Here is a 20,000-nt window from a genome sequence, read left to right on the forward strand (position 1 = left end):
ACTGAATCCCTGGGGAGACTATTTTGTTTTCCATCCGCCCCCCCCCCTTCTCTCTCTCTCTCAGTATTGGACTTTCATATTAACTCTTTTCATTAATTTAACTTAATTTCTTTCATTTCATGCTGCGCAATTTTTTTTCGGTACGTGAGAGAGAGAGAGAGAGAGAGAGAGAGAGAGAGAGAGAGAGAGAGAGAGAGAGAGAGAGAGAGAGAAAGCAGCAGCAGCACGTGAGTAAATAAAATAAAGTTCTGCTCGTATTATTTAATTAGGACGGCTCTTTTGACACGCTTTCACAAAAATATAAAAGATAAAAGTCAGTAACATAAGTAGTAGTAGTAGTAGTAGTAGTAGTAGTAGTAGTAGTAGTAGTAGTAGTAGTAGTAGTAGTAGTAGTAGTAGTAATAATAATAATAATAATAATAATAATAATAATAATAATAATAATACACAGTACGTTAAACAAACAATTCCTCACACAGACACCCTTCACATATAGAAGCAACACACACACACACACACACACACACACACACACACACACACACACACACACACACACACACACACACACACACACACACACACACACACACACACACACACACAGGACTTGGGTACACAGAATCCCACTCTATACCAACACACTGCTGGAAGGAAATGGATTCTGATTCTGTTCTGATGCTACCTTATCATTTCACTTTGTCGTTTTGGGACATTTTTCAGTTTCTTTAACGTTATTTCCCCTCTTTTTTTTTTTTTTTCCTTTGCGTTTTTTTTTTAGTGTTGGAACTGTGTGTGTGTGTGTGTGTGTGTGTGTGTGTGTGTGTGTGTGTGTGTGTGTGTGTGTGTGTGTGTGTTGTTGTTGCAGTGTTGTTAATCTATTTCAACAAGATATAATACAATCAAGAAAAAAAAAAACGAAAGAAAGAAAGAAAAGAAAGAAAGAAAGAAAGAAAGAAAAGAAAGAAAGAAAAGAAAGAAAAGATGCATAGAAAGACAGATGAATATAAAAAAGAAAAGGATGCAGAGCTCAGAGGACAAACTTCATCCTGACATACTTGGCGCAGCAGTACACACACACACACACACACACACACACACACACACACACACACACACACACACACACACACACACACACACACACACACACACACACACACACACACACACACACACACACCACCGTGAAGTGTGTATCTTGTACTGTACACTCTCAACCGGCAGTGGCGTGAACTGTCACTCTGCTCCGTGCTACAACAAAGGCTCGTATTCTGAAACGCTTTGCTCTCTCACCATCACTGCTTTCCGAGGGTTCCAGTTGGAGATAATCGTGTTCTTCAGAGTATTTTTATGTTTCTGGTGATAGACTGGCAAGATTTCTAGTATATTAACCCCTTCAGTACTGGGACGCATTTTTACCATAAGTTTTGAATGTGATTAGACGATTTTATTTACACTAGCAAGGTTCTATGGAGGTCAGAAGATTAATGGTCCAGAGTCTTCACTATTTTAATCCCCATATGAGTTTCTGAAGCTGTATAAGACCACCAAATAGCAACCAGAATAAATATAAAGACGTGTCATGGTATTGAAGGGGTTAAAAGGACTGCGGATTGGTGTGTTGCCTCCCTCACCTTGGACGTTCAGGGGCAGGTAGCAATTAACCCCTTTAGTACCATGACATGTTTTCATATTCATTCTGGTTACTGCTTGGTGATTTGATACAGCTTCAGAAACTTATGTGGGGATTAAAATATCGAAAACTCTGCCTATTAATCTTCTGACCTCCATAGACTCTTCCCAATGTAAATAATATCGTCTAATCGTACCCAAAACGAAAGGTCAAAATGGATCGCAGTACTGAATGGGTTAAGGGTCACGCTGTCTTATAACTCCTGTTTGTGCCCAGGGATAGCTCTTTCGGATGAGTGTTTTCCAAGTTATTCTATTATATACTTCTACTTCGTCTATCTCTTTCGGTCTCACATCCTCTTCACGCAGTCGATCAGCAAAGACCATGCGTAGCTCAGCATCCTGACGGAAGACACTAAGCAGCTTTAGAGATCAATGCGTGGAGGAAGCCGCAACACCAGCAGGCGAGGCAGCAGGACCGCCAAGACGTCTCAGCTTGGCGTTAAGATGCTGCTGTGTTTTGTCGGTTCTGATTGACCTCAGCCTAGGGACGTCTCAGCTCAGAGGGAAAGAGCTGCTGGGTACGTTAGTCGCTCACCACCAAACTCTTAACAAAATGATTTAGAGGATACAGAAGGTCGAGAGAGAGAGAGAGAGAGAGAGAGAGAGAGAGAGAGAGAGAGAGAGAGAGAGAGAGAGAGAGAGAGAGAGAGAGAGAGAGAGAGAGAGAGAGAGAGAGAGAGAGAGAGAGAGGTGGTGCACTTTAAGGCTGGCCAAACCGTCCCAATATTTCATTACCGATTTGGTTCACCGTTTTCTCACCTCCTGACACTCTCCCTAATTAATTCCCACAGGTGCGATATTTGTGGGCGAGCTGACGAGACATGAGGAGGAGCACGCGGTGGCGGCAGAGGAGGCAGCGAGCCGTGTGGGAGGAAAGCAGCCTCAGGAAGAGGAAGAGTATGCCGGGGAAAACTAGGAGGAGGAGGAGGAGGAGGAGGAGGAGTAAGAATAGGGAGCGATAGTGTGTCTTGTCCTGTCTGGCAGGAAGGTCAAACGGTGCCAGCCTAAAGTGTTCCCATCAGCAAGGAAGGGAGGCAAGGAAGACAGGAAGCACCACCTGGACATGTGTGGGAGGACACACCGCCAGGCCAGCCAGGCCAGGCAGTCACGGTGTCCTGGAGGAACACCAGGCAAAGCGAGGCAAAGCAAGGCAAGGCGAGGCGAGGCAAGGATAGGCAAGGAGGGTGGGCGCGGGAAGGCATCGGCGCCACAGGTAATGAGATCCTGTTCCTGAAAGCAAGAAGTGGCACAGTGCCGCGTGGAGGCAGGACAGAGGAGGAGAGAGGCGGTGAAGAGTGATTGTAAGTAAGGGAGAACCATTAAGGGAGAGAAGAAGACAGAGAGGAAGGAAGGAAGGAAGGAAGGAAGGAAGGAAGGAAAAGAGAGAGAGAGAGAGAGAGAGAGAGAGAGAGAGAGAGAGAGAGAGAGAGAGAGAGAGAGAGAGAGAGAGAGAGAGAGAGAGAGAGAGAGAGAGAGAGAGAGAGAGAGAGAGAGAGAGAGAGAGAGAGAGAGAGAGAGAGGTGAAGGAGGTGGCTGACCTTAACGCCTCGTGCCTTGCGGGTCTTCCTTCTCCTGGCGGCGGTGGCGGCGTAGCGCAGGCCGCTGCAGGCGTCATCGTCCATGGTATAGGTGAACACTGTCTCCACCTCAGTTGTCATGGAGGAGGGGCGCCCACACACGCCCAAGGAGCGTAGCACGCCGCCCATGCCGCAGTGCTGGTCCGTTGGGGGGCGAGGCGCCTCCAAGGGGAGCACTGCATCGGAGAAGATGACAGCACCGGTGCCGAGGAGAACCGAAGGGACCGGGGGCGGCGGGGGAGGCAGCGATGCCCTTCTGAAAACGCCTTCCCTTAGGGAGGGCGCCAGGCCAAGGGACAGACGTCTCGGGGGGACAGGGAAGTACTGGAAGCCAACCTCTTCGTACATGGAGTCCTCATCGGGGCGACAGCCGTCACAGGGACACGGCGCGCCGCTCCCCACCGTGCACTGGGGCGACCGCACGGGTACCCTGCACAGCCTACGAGTGGAGTAGGACGGCAGGGACCTGCCGGTCTGCGGGGAACCCACAGGGGACGACGAGAGGGACGAGTTGTCATCCGTGGCAAGCCAAGGGAGGGGAGATGCGCTCCCTTCTCCGTCCCGCAGTTGTTGGTCCCCCGCGGGGACGTCACAACAACAGTCACAGTACAGGTGTGGCGGATCCTCCCCGCCCACCATCACACCGCACCACGCACACAACACACACCACACCTGCACACAAACACCCACGCACACAGGTGGGCGAGGCCGAGGCACACGAGTACGTAATCGCAAGTGGAGGAGCACCTGAGGCCACCGCCGCCCCTGCCTGAGTGTGGGTGTGATGGTGCTGGCCTGAGTGTGTGCGTGTGTGTGTGTGTGTGTGTGTATGTATGTACGTCAGTGTGTGAGTGTGGGGGGGTGACGCTGGGCGGGGATGGCAGGGAGGCGGGGAGGGAAGCGGTCAGGACCCAGGGGAGTCACGGGATTACGTCCGGTGTGGCTGACGACCGCACTCCCACCACACCCCCCACCCTACCACCAATCACCACACTCCCCACCACCCACCACACGTGCACTTCACAGCCCCTCCAACCCCCCTCCTCATCACCACCACCCCTCAGTCTCCCTTCAACAATACAGAGGAAGGAAAAGACGAGCCATCTCCAATCCCCTCCTACCCCAAAACCCCCACCCCCACCACCAGCAACGTCCATCCCCCCAACCCCCAAAAGAGTAACCGCCTCCTGCTAACACCACCTCAAGGCAAGACACGTCAGAAAAAATGAGCGAAAAAGCAGAGAGAGAGAGAGAGAGAGAGAGAGAGAGAGAGAGAGAGAGAGAGAGAGAGAGAGAGAGAGTATACAGACAGGCTGACCGTACGACCGTTCCGTCCGGCGTGTCCCACTAACAGCCAACAAACCACAGCACCGCACACACACACACACACACACACACACACACACACACACACACACACACACACACACAGGAGCTATACAGGCACAAAAAGATTAATATAAGAAGCCTTTTAGTTCATCTCAATTAACCTACACCCCCTCCCTAGCCCCCTCACACCTGCCCATAATAAGACAGGTGAGTACAAGTCCAAGGCTCTTTAGTACAAACTGACATACATACAGACAGACAGGAAACAGGTGAGAGCTGAAGTGGATACCAGTAATTATGAGTACCTGTTGAGAGATAATTAGATAGGACAGGTAAGATTTGACAGGCGAGTTTCTTTAACATTAGAGAGGAAATCTGGCCAGGAGCATCAAAAACGACTAAAATATAAAGGACCAGAGATAAAGTTAATATACAGACAGACATATAGACAGACATGACCATCACCATCACCATCACTACCATGAGGCTTATAATTCAGATAACTAACCCCTTCAGTACCATACCGTATTTATTCATTCTGGTTACTATTTGACGATTTCATACAGCTTCAGAATCTTACGTGAGGGGAATAAAATAGTAAAGACTCTGGCCATTAATCTCTTCACCTCCATAAATACTTCCTAATGCAAATAAAACCGTCTAATCATACGCAAAAATCATGATAAAAGTCGTCTCAGTATTGAAGGCGTTAAAATGTGTAGACAGGTAACCGTATGTTTATTAAAATAGGTAAATAGATGGAAATAAATTGATTGAGATATGACAGACAGACAGACAGACAAACGATACAGATAAAAAAAAAAAAGTGTACAGGTCCAAAAAATAAACAAGGAAACATGAAAACAACGACAGACAGAAAGCAAATAGATAAATAGAGAGAAGGAAAGATGGATACAAATAAACAAAACCACATGAACGTAACCAAAAATGAAAATTCTCTCTCTCTCTCTCTCTCTCTCTCTCTCTCTCTCTCTCTCTCTCTCTCTCTCTCTCTCTCTCTCTCTCTCTCTCTCTCTCTCTCTCTCTCTCTCTCTCTCTCACGTAACAGCTCAAGGGCACCAGAGCAAGGGCAAGAAAGAGGAGGACGAGGAGAAAGAAGAGAGGGAGGAAGAATGAAGAAAGTCAAAGAAGAAGACGACGACGACGACGACGACGACGACGACGACGACGACGACGAAGAAGAAGAAGAAGAAGAAGAAGAAGAAGAAGAAGAAGAAGAAGAAGAAGAAGAAGAAGAAGAAGAAGAAGAAGAAGAAGTAGTAGTAGTGAATTAACGAACAAGAACAAATGCAAGGAAGGAAGGAAGGGAGGTAGGAAGGAAGGAAGGAAGGAAGGATGATATCAGTCGGAGGAGAAGATAGAATTAAAAATGATGATAGGAGGAGGAGGAGGAGGAGGAGGAGGAGGAGGAGGAGGAGGAGGAGGAGGAGGAGGAAGATGCAAACCAAGAGGCAAGAAGGAAGAAAGAAGCGAGGAGGAAAGGAAGTTGATCATTGAAGAGAGGGAGGGAGGGAGGAAAAGTGGAAGAAAGATGGAGGAAGGAGGAGGAAGGAGGAGGGGAGGCAGGAAGAACTTACGCCCTCAAGGTGAAATTGTCCCTCAGGATGAATACTGTTGTTGCTCCTCCTCCTCCTCCTCCTCCTCCTCCTCCTCCTCCTCCTCCTCCTCCTCCTCCTGCCCACATTGCTTTTCTTTTTCCTTATCTCCTTTTTCTTCTTCCTTCCCATAATTACTTTCCGTCATTCTTAAGTTGCACCTCCTCTCTCTCTCTCTCTCTCTCTCTCTCTCTCTCTCTCTCTCTCTCTCTCTCTCTCTAAACGTCACACAAGATAATTCCTTCCTTATCACCACCAAACATTTTTTCCTCTCTTTTTCACTCTGTCCTCCTCCTCCTCCTCCTCCTCCTCCTCCTCCTCCTCCTCCTCCTCCTCCTCCTCCTCCTCCTCCTCCTCCTCCTGCCAGGCCTCTGAAAGTAAACCAAGGGATGTAAACTCACAATGGGGATGATAAGCGAGTGGAGAAGGGAAGGGACGAAGGTAAACTATTATATTATGCAGGAGGAGGAGGAGGAGGAGGAGGAGCAGGAAGGGAATTCTCACCCAAACTTACACCACCATCTCTTCCTTCACTACCGTCTTTTCACACACACACACACACACACACACACACACACACACACACACACACACACACACACACACACACACACACACACACACACACACACACACACACACACACACACACACACACAAATAAGTGAATTTCTAGGTTAAGTTTATCCATAGTTAGGTTAAGCATTTTTAGTTCATTGTGGTAATGTCCCCCCCCCCCTGTACATTTTCAGTGTATTTCTTTTACATTGCCTAACTAATAAACCGTTTATTATTATTATTATTATTATTATTATTATTATTATTATTATTATTATTATTATTATTATTACACACACACACACACACACACACACACACACACACACACACACACACACACACACACACACACACACACACACACAAAGTTAGACAGATGCATTTTACTGCCTTTAAATATAATCGTTTTAAGGTTTGTCTTGGTTCTTCTTCTCCTTCTCCTTCTCCTCCTCCTCCTCCTCCTCCTTTCATTTCTTCCTTTTCTATTTTTTTTTTACTTTTTCTCTTATCTTTTCTCCTTTTCATTTACTCTATTAGTGACTCCCCCGTCCTCTCTCTCTCTCTCTCTCTCTCTCTCTCTCTCTCTCTCTCTCTCTCTCTTCAAACACGCAGATTTAGTCCAAAAGTAAGAAAATTTACTCTAATCCACTTACTGAAGGTGTTACGGAGAGGAGGGGAGGGGACGGGAGGGGACAGGAGCGGAGGAGAGGGGAAGGGTGAGTAATGGAGGGGAGGGAGAGAGGGAAGAAGGAGAGTGTGAGGGGTGGGGGAGGAAGGAGAGAGGAGGGTTAATCCAATTAGTAAGGTGAGGTACAGGGGGGAGAGAGAGAGAGAGAGAGAGAGAGAGAGAGAGAGAGAGAGAGAGAGAGAGAGAGAGAGAGAGAGAGAGAGAGAGAGAGAGAGAGAGAGAGAGAGAGAGAGAGAGAGAGAGAGTATAGATAAGGGAGAACAAAAATATCATCACTATCAGTTTCTCCTTTCTTGCTTCTCCTCCTCCTCTTCCTCCTCCTCCTCCTCCTCCAATATCCCTTCTCTCCTTTTCTCCTCTTCTTTCTCTCCCTTCTAATTCTGCTCGTGCAATTCAAAGCTGTCAGTATTTGCAGTATCAATATTTCAAGCATTTCAATCTTATGGCATCTTCACGTAAAATGGCTAAGTTTAAAAGTAAAGCTTGAAACACCGCCAGTGACGTTATAAGGGTTGGGTTGGGTTGGGTTGGTTGGATTGGATTGGATTGGATTGGATTGGATTGGGATTGGGTTGGATTGGGTTGGATTGGATTGGATTGGATTGGGTTGGGTTGGGTTGGGTTGGATTGGGTTGGGTTGGGTTGGGTTGGGTTGGGTTGAATTGGGTTGGGTTGGGTTGGGTTGGGTTGGGTTGGGTTGGGTTGGGTTGGTTTGGTTTGGTAGTTAGGTTAGGTTTGATTAGGTTGGGTCAGGGTCAGGTTCAGGTTGGGTTAGGTTTTGCTTGGTTGGGTTAGGTTTTGGTTAGGTTAAAGTTAAGGTTAAGGTTAGTAATTCAATCTTTTCAGTGTTTGTAGTATTAACATTTCAACTTAAGGCTCCTTCTTCAACACAAAATATTCATTGATAAGTTTAAAGTAACCAGCGACATCACAAGGATTACTCAGTTAACCTCTTCAGTGTTTGCAGTGTTAATATTTCAACTTACGGCTTCTTTGACGCGAAAGGACCAGATGTAAGTCTTAAGTAAAAAAAAAAGAAAAAAAAAAAAAAAAGAAAACACTAAAAACATCATAAAAATTAGTTTTCGTGTGTGTGTGTGTGTGTGTGTGTGTGTGTGTGTGTGTGTGTGTGTGTGTGTGTGTGTGTGTGTGTGTGTGTGTGTGTGTGTGTGTGTGTGTGTGAGCGATATAGTATTAACATTTCAACTTTAGCCTTCTTCAACACAAAATATCCAAGTGTAAGTTACAAGCAAAAAATAAAATAAAATAAATAAATACATAAATAAATAAATAGATAAATAAACAAATAAACAGTGACGTCATAAGAATCAGTCAGGTACCTTGAACTTTTTTTCCCCTTTTCATAATGTAGTATTAAAATTCCAACTTAAGGACAGACCAGGTGTAAGTTTCCAGTCTAGTTTGCAAAGATACCTGTGGCGACAAAAGGAGAGATTGATGCGCTGAAACCCTTGAGTGGCTGTAGGTTTAGTTCGGTAAGCAGAAGGTTAAGTCTGTGCTGGGCCTTTTCCCACACCTAATATGGCAGCCTGATGCAACAAACACAGCCACAGACGCCTCGAAGCAGACACAGGGCTGGCTGGGTAGTTAAACAGGGGTGGTCGAGTAAACAGGGTTCGTTGGGTAGTTAACAGGGGTGACCGAGTTAAACAGGGGTGGTCGGGTAGTGAAGGAAGGTTAGTCGAGTAGTTGAATGAGGCTGGTTGAGTTGAACAGGGCAGGTGGAATAAACAGGGCTGGTTGGATAGTTAAGGAGGGCTGGTGGAGTAGATCGAAATAAGGCTAGTTGGATAGTTAAACAGGGATGGTCGAGCAAAACAGGATTCAGCGAGTTAAACAGGGCTGGTCGAGTTAAACAGTGCTGGTCGAGTTAAACAGGGCTGGTCGAGTTAAACAGGGCTGGTCGAGTTAAACAGGGCTGGTCGAGTTAACAGGGCTGGTCGAGTTAACAGGGCTGGTCGAGTTAAACAGGGCTGGTCGAGTTAAACAGCGCTGGTCGAGTTAAACAGCGCTGGTCGAGTTAAACAGGGCTGGTCGAGTTAAACAGGGCTGGTCGAGTTAAACAGGGCTGGTCGAGTTAAACAGGGCTGGTCGAGTTAAACAGGGCTGGTCGAGTTAAATAGGGCTGGTCGAGTTAACAGGGCTGGTCGAGTTAACAGGGCTGGTCAATATAACAGGGGTGGTCCAGTTAGGCAGTTAAATAGGGCTAGTCGGCTTAACAGGGCTAGTCGAGTAATAAGATAAGGCTGGTCGAGTACTTAAGAGGACTTAAAATTTTCTAGAGCTTCTAATTTCACTCTAGTTCAGTATAAATCAAGAATGGCTCACTTTAACTAAACATTAAAGGAAGCTGTAAGAATCCATCAGATCTTCATGTGGCAGTCAGTACACAAAAACACAGATTATAGAAAACACCGATGTATTTACTCCTACTGAAAAATGTCTACTCTTTACAATCTTCCTTAACTTAGTACTAAAAACACCTATGTATTTACTCCTCTCTAAAAAAAATGTCTACTCTTTTCAAATTTCCTTAACTTAGCACTAAAAACATCTATGCATTTACTCCTATTCAAAAATATGTCTACTCTTTTCAAACTCCCTTAACTCAGCACTAACAATCTCAATCATACATTCATTATCTTAGTCGGGTTACATAATTACATAAACTCCGGTATAAAATATGTAGTCTTATATAAAAAATTTTGTAGTATGGTTTGTTTTCTGTTCTGCTGTAAGGAAAGTAGAGTGGCAACGTGTCTTGTTACTTTTCTACTACATCACTACATAAACTCACAAAAAAATCTTGAAATGTATAAAAATGTTATATTATTCTTTGTTTTAACTGGTGTTCTGCTCAAGGTAAGGAGGGTGGCAATGTGTCTTCTTACTTTTCTACTTCAAAAATAAATAAACTAAAAAAAAAAATCTAGTAATGTATAAAAATGTTGCATTATTCTTCGTTTTTCCTATACGGTGTTCTGTTGTAAGGAAGCGAGTGAGGCAACATGTCTCCTTACTTTTCTGTTCTCCCTTAACGGTGGTAAAACAACGCTAACCTAATTTTGGCCCAATAATCTGCTAAACCTCCACGCCTATTCTCTTTCTTTTCCTCCTCCTCCTCCTCCTCCTCCTCCTCCTCCTCCTCCTCCTCCTCCTCCTCCTCCTCCTCCTCCTCCTCTTCCTCCTATTCCTCCTCTTCCTGCTCCTCCCTCCTCGTTTTTGTCTTTCTTCTACGAAAGGAAAAAGAAGAGTTGTTTTTCTATGCCTCTCCCCCTCCTCCGCCTCACTGATTTTTTCACACATTCCTTCAAGCTTAGGTAAGAACGAAACCTTTTACCAAGTGTCTCTCTCTCTCTCTCTCTCTCTCTCTCTCTCTCTCTCTCTCTCTCTCTCTCTCTTACTTTTATTCATATTTGCACTTTTCCTACCCTCTTATTATTTCTCTCCTCATCCTGCCTTTCTCTAATCCTTCCTTCCATCTCTTCTTTCTTAATTCCTTTTCCTTTTATGCTTCTTTCTCCTTCCTTTGTCACTCCTCCAGTTTCGTCATTTGATGTGTGTGTGTGTGTGTGTGTGTGTGTGTGTGTGTGTGTGTGTGTGTGTGTGTGTGTGTGTGTGTGTGTGTGTGTGTGTGTGTGTGTGTGTGTGTGTGTGTGTGTGTGTGTGTGACCTGTAAGACAAGTCCAGTAAGCCGTCAAATCTGTGCACATGTGTGTGTGTGTGTGTGTGTGTGTGTGTGTGTGTGTGTGTGTGTGTGTGTGTGTGTGTGTGTGTGTGTGTGTGTGTGTGTGTGTGTGCCTCAAAATAGACGGCAACGTTTCTGTAACATTTCGCGCGGGAAGCCTTAAGAGTGACAGAAGAAACCTTTCACTCTGATTTACTTACTTCTTGACTCCCTCCATACGCCTCTTCTGCCTTTACCCCCTCCCCCGCATCCACTCTCATCCCTCCCATTCGGTCTCCCTACCTTCCTCCTTACCTCCCTCTATCTTCTTTCCTAACCCTCCCTGCATTTACGTCATGCCCAACCCTTCCCTTCTTTTACAAGTCTTCCTTAGTCAAATCACAACAAACACGGCCATATATTACCTAACAAACTCTCTCTCTCTCTCTCTCTCTCTCTCTCTCTCTCTCTCTCTCTCTCTCTCTCTCTCTCTCTCTCTCTCTGGACTTTCTTTGATAAGAACACAAATATTTCTATCCATTAATTTCTCCCCACTACTCATTCTCTCACTTCCTTCTTCCATATCCCTTACTCTCCTCTCTTGTCACTGCTAAATCTTCCTTTGTGTCACCTCTAATTCTTCCCTTTCCTTTCTCACCAGTTCCTTAGCAAAGTAACACCAACAAACACTTCTATCGCATTAAACGTGGCAGAACACTGATTTCTTTTATATTGCTAAGAGTACCTGGTCTGTGTCTGCTTGTTGGCATTTCTATCGTTTTCACAGCTATGATGTTTAGTTTGTGAATGAAACCAATGTAATGGAACACACAAGAAAACACCAAACTTTCTAGATTACTAAGAACAGTATTCGTCTGCCTGTTTGTTTGTATTTCTGTTTTCTCTCGAGTTTTCACAACAATAAGGTTTAATTAGTGAATAAAACCAACGTGTTGAAATGGAAAATAATCGAGAATGTAATCCAAAACAATTAGCATATGAAATCAGTCTTAAAAATCACCAACAGTTTGATTACTAGAGCAATATACGTCTCTGTCTGTCTGTCTGTCTGTCTGTATGCATTTTTGTTTCACGTTTTTACAGTAATGTGGTTTAATTAGTGAATAAAACCAATAGAGTGAAACAGATAATAATCGATAACGTATTCTTCAACAATAAGTAAATGAAATCACTCCGAAAATATCACAACCAGTTTCTCTTATTTTTCCAACATGCAACACTTCTTTTCTTTTCTTTTCTTTTTTTCCCCCGCCATGATGCAGCGCACGTCTCTCCTGGCAATAAGTTCCCAAGCACCGTGTGTGTTCCCCGGAAATGCACGTTTTCTGAGAGCTCCGCAGAATCCGTTATTTTGCTTCCAGACACTTTGACGCGGCGCTGTGACCCAGACGCCAGCCCCGCCGCCCCTTCCCCCGCCCCTCCCGGCCCTATGATGCTTGTTGCGAAATGATAGTGACTTATTACATTTTTGTACGATGAGATTCAGAGTTTAATCTTCAAGTGTATCAGTGAATAATAGTAGTAGTAGTAGTAGTAGTAGTAGTAGTAGTAGTAGTAGTAGTAGTAGTAGTAGTAGTAGTAATAATAATAATAATAATAATAATAATAATAATAATAATAATAATAATAATAATAATAATAATAATAATAATAATAATAATAATAATAATAATAATAATAATAATAATAATAATAATAATAAATAATAATAATAATAATAATAATAAAAAAAGAAGAAGAAGAAGAAGAAGAAGAAGAAGAAGAAGAAGAAGAAGAAGAAGAAGAAGAAGAAGAAGAAGAAGAAGCAGAAGCAGAAGAAGAAGAAGTACAAGAACAAGAACAACAAGAACAAGAACTAGAACAAGAAAAAAGAACCCAAACAAGAACAAAAAATAAGAACCTCAACAATAATAATAATAATAATAATAATAATAATAATAATAATAATAACAACAACAATACTATCAACAACAACAACAATAATTCACACGCCCTCACATACAGTAACACAAAATGAATGAAGAAGAATACAGTACGTGATTTCCTTCTACACACACACACACACACACACACACACACACACACACACACACACACACACACACACACACAGGTAACACTCACCATTGCCGCTCGCCTGCTTCAAATAACGCACAGGAATGAGTACTAACCTGAAAAATAGAGAAAAAACACGTGATTAAGAGAGAGAGAGAGAGAGAGAGAGAGAGAGAGAGAGAGAGAGAGAGAGAGAGAGAGAGAGAGAGAGAGAGAGAGAGAGAGAGAGAGTGTGTGTGTGTGTGTGTGTGTGTGTGTGTGTGTGTGTGTGTGTGTGTGTGTGTGTGTGTGTGTGTGTGTGTGTGTGTGTGTGTGTGTAATTCACTGTTTGATCTGCTGCAGTCTCTGACGAGACAGCCAGACGTTACCCTACGGAACGAGCTCAGAGCTCATTATTTCCGATCTTCGGATAGGCCTGAGACCAGGCACACACCACACACCGGGACAACAAGGTCACAACTCCTCGATTTACATCCCGTACCTACTCACTGCTAGGTGAACAGGGGCTACACGTCAAAGGAGACACACCCAAATATCTCCACCCGGCCGGGGAATCGAACCCCAGTCCTCTGGCTTGTGAAGCCAGCGCTCTAACCACTGAGCTACCGGGCCATGTGTGTGTGTGTGTGTGTGTGTGTGTGTGTGTGTGTGTGTGTGTGTGTGTGTGTGAGTGAGTGAGTGAGTGAGTGAGTGAGTGAGTGAGTGAGTGAGTGAGTGAGTGAGTGAGTGAGTGAGTGAGTGAGTGTGTGTGTGTGTGTGTGTGTGTGTGTGTGTGTGTGTGTGTGTGTGTGTGTGTGTGTGTGTGTGTGTGTGTGTGTGTGTGTGTGTGTGTGTGTGTGTTTGGTCATTATCTATTATTACCATTATTTCCTTAATAGCGACCTCTCTTACTATTTTTCCCCGTCAATCTCAAACATATAATAGCTTTCCCTCAAATTTAAGTCCGTAATAGTGTTTCCCTCCAATTTCAAATCTCTAATCACCTTTTCCTCAATTCTAGTTATTTTTCTTTGGATTTCAATTTTCCCCTTTAATACCGAATCCTCGAGTTGAACGCGAATAAATCAACAAGTAAATACATAATACACACAGCAGACCACTAAGTCAATACAACACTACGAAATACATCACACATTATGCATAGGCACGTACACAAAAATGCATGTCTCTTACACCACAAGTTTCCAAGGCCGCACATAAGATTAGCCGAGTTCTCAAGTGTTTGTCCTATTCATAATGTAGAAATCTTGTTAATATGTTAAGAGGTGAAGCGTTACAGAGGACAGATTTTACTGCTGAGAACACGCAATACTTTAAACCTAACCAAACCTAACCTAACTAAACTGTATTACTGATAACATTCAACACAATAACTGAATAACCTACCTAACCGTACAGCTGATAAGACATAGCATAGTAATCTAACCTATTCTAATCTAACTTACCTAATTTACTGCTAATAACACTCAACACAATAACCTAACCTAACCTAACAAGAGTATTGCAAAAAGAGCGAGGAACAATCAACATATTATCCCCAGCAACACAATGGCTAACTGCTTCATCTAAGAGCAAGAGTAGTAGTAGTAGTAGTAGTAGTAGTAGTAGTAGTAGTAGTAGTAGTAGTAGTAGTAGTAGTAGTAGTAGTAGTAGTAGTAGTAGTAGTAGTGTGTAACATCGAGTACGTCACAAGGAAAAGAAATTACCTACATTACAGATAATAGCATAAAAACCAAGCAAGATCGTTACCTAAAACACACACACACACACACACACACACACACACACACACACACACACACAAATCGTACCAAGGAATGCAGAACAGATTTGAGCCATGTCGCGCAGAGGACTGGCGCTCGCTCCATAGTATAATAGGAGGAGGAGGAGATAAAAAGCAGATGAATAAAGTTGAAAAGTAGCAGTAGCAGTAGCAGTAGCAGTAGTAGTAGTAGTTAAAGTCACCATCACAGTCACTGCACCATCACCACACACTATACACACGTTCACAGATCACCACGATAGGTACACCGTTACTCAAACGCGCTTACGTACGTACACACACACACACACACCAACGTACAATTCAGGTACGAACACGAACACATGTACGTACACTGACAGCATGGTATTCACACTTTCCAACTTATCGTGATCACCTTTACTTTTACAAACGATAAATTGTGTTAGTTAGTATTTTGTCCATAGTGATTCTTTCTTCACTAAACACCACCACCACCACCACCATCACTGCTACCGCTCCTTACGTGATCACTAAAGCTCGTGTACTGGATGACCAAGACGTGTGTGTGTGTGTGTGTGTGTGTGTGTGTGTGTGTGTGTGTGTGTGTGTGTGTGTGTGTGTGTGTGTGTGTGTGTATGCATGCTTCCCTTCCACAAGTAAGAAGCAGAGAGAGAGAAGAGAGAGAGAGAGAGAGAGAGAGAGAGAGAGAGAGAGAGAGAGAGAGAGAGAGAGAGAGAGAGAGAGAGAGAGCGACAAACAGCTCGTTCAAGAAAGCTAACGACGCCATATAACAGAGATGACGACCGAGGCAGGGAGAGAAGGAAGCGGGACAGGAAGAAAAGGAGGAAAGAAAGAAAGTGCAGAAAGGATGAAGAGAATCTGCAGAAAAAAAAGAGATCCAAAAATGTGTGTGTGTGTGTGTGTGTGTGTGTGTGTGTGTGTGTGTGTGTGTGTGTGTGTGTGTGTGTGTGTGTGTGTGTGTGTGTGTGTGTGTGTGTGTGTTTAATAATGTGAAACATGCAAGTGTATCTTTTATTAATCTCTCTCTCTCTCTCTCTCTCTCTCTCTCTCTCACAAACACTTTTCATCCTCCTTGAGCTACCACACACACACACATACACACACACACACACACACACACACACACACACACACACACACACACACACACGCCATCAGCTGATGAGCACCATCAGCTGATGGCGTTAATCAGCTGATAACACAGCGGACCCATCAAAGAGATTTCCAGCCAAGACGGAAAGAAAGCCCGCACAGGCACACGCACACGCACACACATACACACGCACATATTGTTGTAATGTATAAAGAGAACACGAAGTAATTATTTTTGTACATTATTTTCTTAGTTCACTTAATAATTACATACACTGTCAATATTATTTACCAGTTCAGGTACTTTTAATTACATCGACATTTTTCCTTCTTTTCTTTCTTCTTGTTCTTATCAACTCTAGCTGTACATACATAAGCTCATTCACTGTATCATATTTCACCAGTGTATGAATTAACTGTACACACTTTTCTTTCAGTCATTGTTCATACCACCAAATTTATCAGTCTCATGAACTACTAATTATGTAAATGTTACGTGCACCTTCCCAAGACTGTGTGGCCAAGACGTGCCCTTTACACTCACTACAGACTGCTGGTTGTGGCGCCAATGTTACGAGACCGAGCTGAATACAAGTTAATTATAATCCCCCTTTGTATGTCCTATCAACGCTAATAGTACAAAATGTCTTGGACGATAAGATAAAGAGAAACAAGTCCTATGACTACGATAACCCACGAAATTACCAGTATATGATCTGAAAACAGCCCTTATGACACAATGAAACGTATACCTCTTTATATTCAAATGTCTTTTTATTCATCTATTTACTATGAAAGAATGAAACGTTTATCAATTCATTTACTATCACATTTTTATAAGTCCAATTACTCATCCGCTTACTATGACACAATGGAACGTTTATCTATTCATTTACTTTTACATCTAAGCCTATTCATTTATCCAGTTAATATGAAACAGAGAAACGTTTATTTATTCCACTTACTACTATAAATTCAAAACGTTTACTTACTCACCTATTTATTATCACAATTTCAAAACGTTTATTCATTCATCCATTTACTATCTCATTTATTCCCAGACAAAAAGAATATATAAAGAATTTGAAATACGGCTCTACATATCCTTATGGCGGCGGTGGTGATGAGCTGTCCTGCATTATCTACGTAAGTGTTAAACAGTCATCCGCACTGGTCACTGCTATCGCCCTGCCACTCTCCCTATTCACCGCCGCATTGACACACAGGTTCATACGACGCATCTTTTCCCGTCCCTGTCATGTTCAGTCTCCAAGTTGACAGGCGCGTGGTGGAAATTCATTTAACTTTGTTCCACTTTGTTTCATTACTTGCAAGGGAAAGATACTGGCGCCTCTCTCTCTCTCTCTCTCTCTCTCTCTCTCTCTCTCTCTCTCTCTCTCTCTCTCTCTCTCTTGTTCCAATAAAGGGTAGAAATATGTTATAGAAAACGTACACGAGTGCCCCAGTTCAGATGGGATACTTCGTTAGTGTAAGTCTTCCACTACTACTACCACCACCACCACCACCACCACCTGCGTTTCCCAGTGCTGTCCTCTTGTTTATGTGTGTGTTGGCCCTGTTGGGTGTGTGCTGACTAGTGTTTCCTTGTGTTGGAAGGTCATATCGTGTGTTATCCGGTGGTGTTACTGCCTCTATATGTGTCGTTCGTGTTTTTTTGTCTTGTTTTGTTTTGTGAGGGTTAGTATTCATGTTTTGTTCTCTGATTAACACTATTTCTGAACGGGAATTGTGAGTAATGGAGTTATTTGTGAGTTTATTTGCGTTATCTGGTCCTGTTCTACTGTTCGTTGTCTCTATAATTGTTTTTTTGTGTGTTTATGTGTTTGGTGGTTTCTGTGTCCGTGTTTTGTTCTCCCATTTGCACAATTTTTTAAAGGTCATATTGTGAGTAGTGAAGTTTTCTAAGTTTTTCTGTGTTACCTGGTCCTGTTCTACTGTTCGTGTCTCTACTAGTGTTGTTTGTGTGTTTGTCTTGTGCGGATTGTTCTCAGATTAACACTATTTTTCAAAGGTTATTGTGAGTAGTTGAGTTATCTGTGAGTTTCTCCGTGTTATCAGGTGCTGTTCTACTGTCCGCATCTCTACAAATACATGTCTCGCGCGGTTTGTGTGCGTCCGCAGATTAACACTATTCTTAAAAGGCTATTGTGAGTACTTGTTTCGTGTTTATTTGTATTGTCTGGTGCTGTATCTACATATGCGTTGTTAGTGTCTCTGTTTGTTTTTCGTTTTATGGGGTGGATGGGGGCTAAAGGGTGTTCTGTGTCACTATCTTCCTCTCTCTTCACGATTGTTTTTAAAAGGGCCACCAGGTTTCCGTAGTTGAGTTCTCATAGTGGTTATTTTTCTTTAATAAAAGTGAAGCATATTTGTTAACATGTCACTGTAATCATGAAAACGCCCTTGAGAATCTTAATAATCTCCAACGGGGAAAACAGCTCACATATATAAGTTGAAAAATTAATACAGAAGAAGAAAAAAATGAGAGAAACTTGAGCAATAAGAGCAGAGTAAGTCTGGATGAAAAGGAAAAAAAGTGCAAGAAATTTGAAAAAAGGGGAATAAGATGGAACTCAAAAGCAAAAAGCGGGAAGGAAACACGACAGGACTGCAGATGGAGGGAGAAAAAAAATGGCAAAAAAAAAAGAAAGGCAACAGAACAGGACGATGAAACGGGAAAAAAAAGGAAAAACTTCACGGAGAAAAAAAGGAGGAAACCGAGGAAATTACAGAGCAGTGACCTGAGAGACCCTACTTGCTATTCCTGGACATCAGACTGCTATAGTTTCTCCTTCAAATCAATGCAGTGTTGTCGAGTGAATATAGAGTACAATTTTGAAACACTGGAATGAAGGAGTGAAGGAATGAAGAAATAAAACAATAAAAAAAAGAAAGGAGAAAACGACATTAGGGAGATCTGACCTATTAAACCAACAATTTCAACTTTAAATCTCTCAATCCATACAGTCTATCATTGTGGTATGAAGTTTTCCTACAAGACAGAAGCAAACCACCAGAATTTTCACACGTAAATTTCTGTCTTCCTTCACATTACAAATAGTTTACCAGTGTTAACGCAAGTAACATTTGTCCCCGTCCAACGTTAAAAAGCGGCTATTTTCTTTTTCTTTTTTTTCCCCTAGACAACAAAGGGTAACTTCAGAATGTAAAAGGTCAGATAAACCGCCAGAATACACGTAAATTCTAGTCTTTTTTTTAGGTTACAAATAATTTCCCAGTATGTTAACCAAAGTAACAAAGATGAAGTTCAGAATACAAGAGTTTCCCGCCAAGTAAATAGCAAGAATGCACATAAGTTTCAGTCTTTTAGTATGTTCACCAAAGTAACATTTTTCCTCCTCCCACGTTACAATGCAGTCATTTTTTCCCTTTTTTCCAGAGAACAAAGGGTAAGTTCAGGATACAAGAGCTTCCCGCCAGGTTGCACGGTACGTTAGCGGCAACACGGGAAGAGAAGAGGCTTTACGCAGATCACCGTGTAGCGCTGTCGGGACTCGGGATACAGGTGGAGCTTTCAGACAAGAGAGGTTTGCCACGACACGAGAGGTTCATGTCAAGCCCGCACGAACACCGGATGATCGCAGCGGCTGAGAAAACACAAGGCAACGTGGCGGCATTGGCTAATCTCTCTTGTTTCCTGAGAACGGACTCATCAAAGCTACGGACACACGGACAGACGGATACGGACGGACGAGTGCTTCTAACTACACACGCATATACGCACATACACACACACGTCTATGTAAATTTTATTCAACTCAATTTTATCCACAAAAGGACTCCTTGAAAAATTTCCCTCAAAATATTTTCTTCCATGATAAATTCCCTCGACCTAACCTAATTTACCATAAGGGATATTATTTTGTGG

General features: G+C 43.1%; 1 protein-coding gene across 17 annotated transcripts in view; it reads right to left on the reverse strand.

The window, feature by feature from the left end:
* LOC123508378 (tight junction protein ZO-1-like) overlaps positions 1–20,000 on the reverse strand; it is a 206,367-nt gene that overhangs the window by 165,389 nt on the left and 20,978 nt on the right. Inside the window, exon 1 of one of the 17 annotated variants that reach the window (XM_045262068.1) lies at positions 3,237–3,929. The exons of the other annotated variants lie outside the window; for them this stretch is intronic. Within the exon in view, the coding sequence (XP_045118003.1) occupies positions 3,237–3,914 (678 nt within the window). The 5' untranslated portion in view covers positions 3,915–3,929. Of the gene's footprint in view, positions 1–3,236; positions 3,930–20,000 lie in introns of those variants that run through there. 17 annotated transcript variants of the gene reach the window in all.

This window comes from Portunus trituberculatus, chromosome 24 (genome assembly GCF_017591435.1).
Source record: "Portunus trituberculatus isolate SZX2019 chromosome 24, ASM1759143v1, whole genome shotgun sequence".
Lineage (NCBI taxonomy): Eukaryota > Metazoa > Arthropoda > Malacostraca > Decapoda > Portunidae > Portunus > Portunus trituberculatus.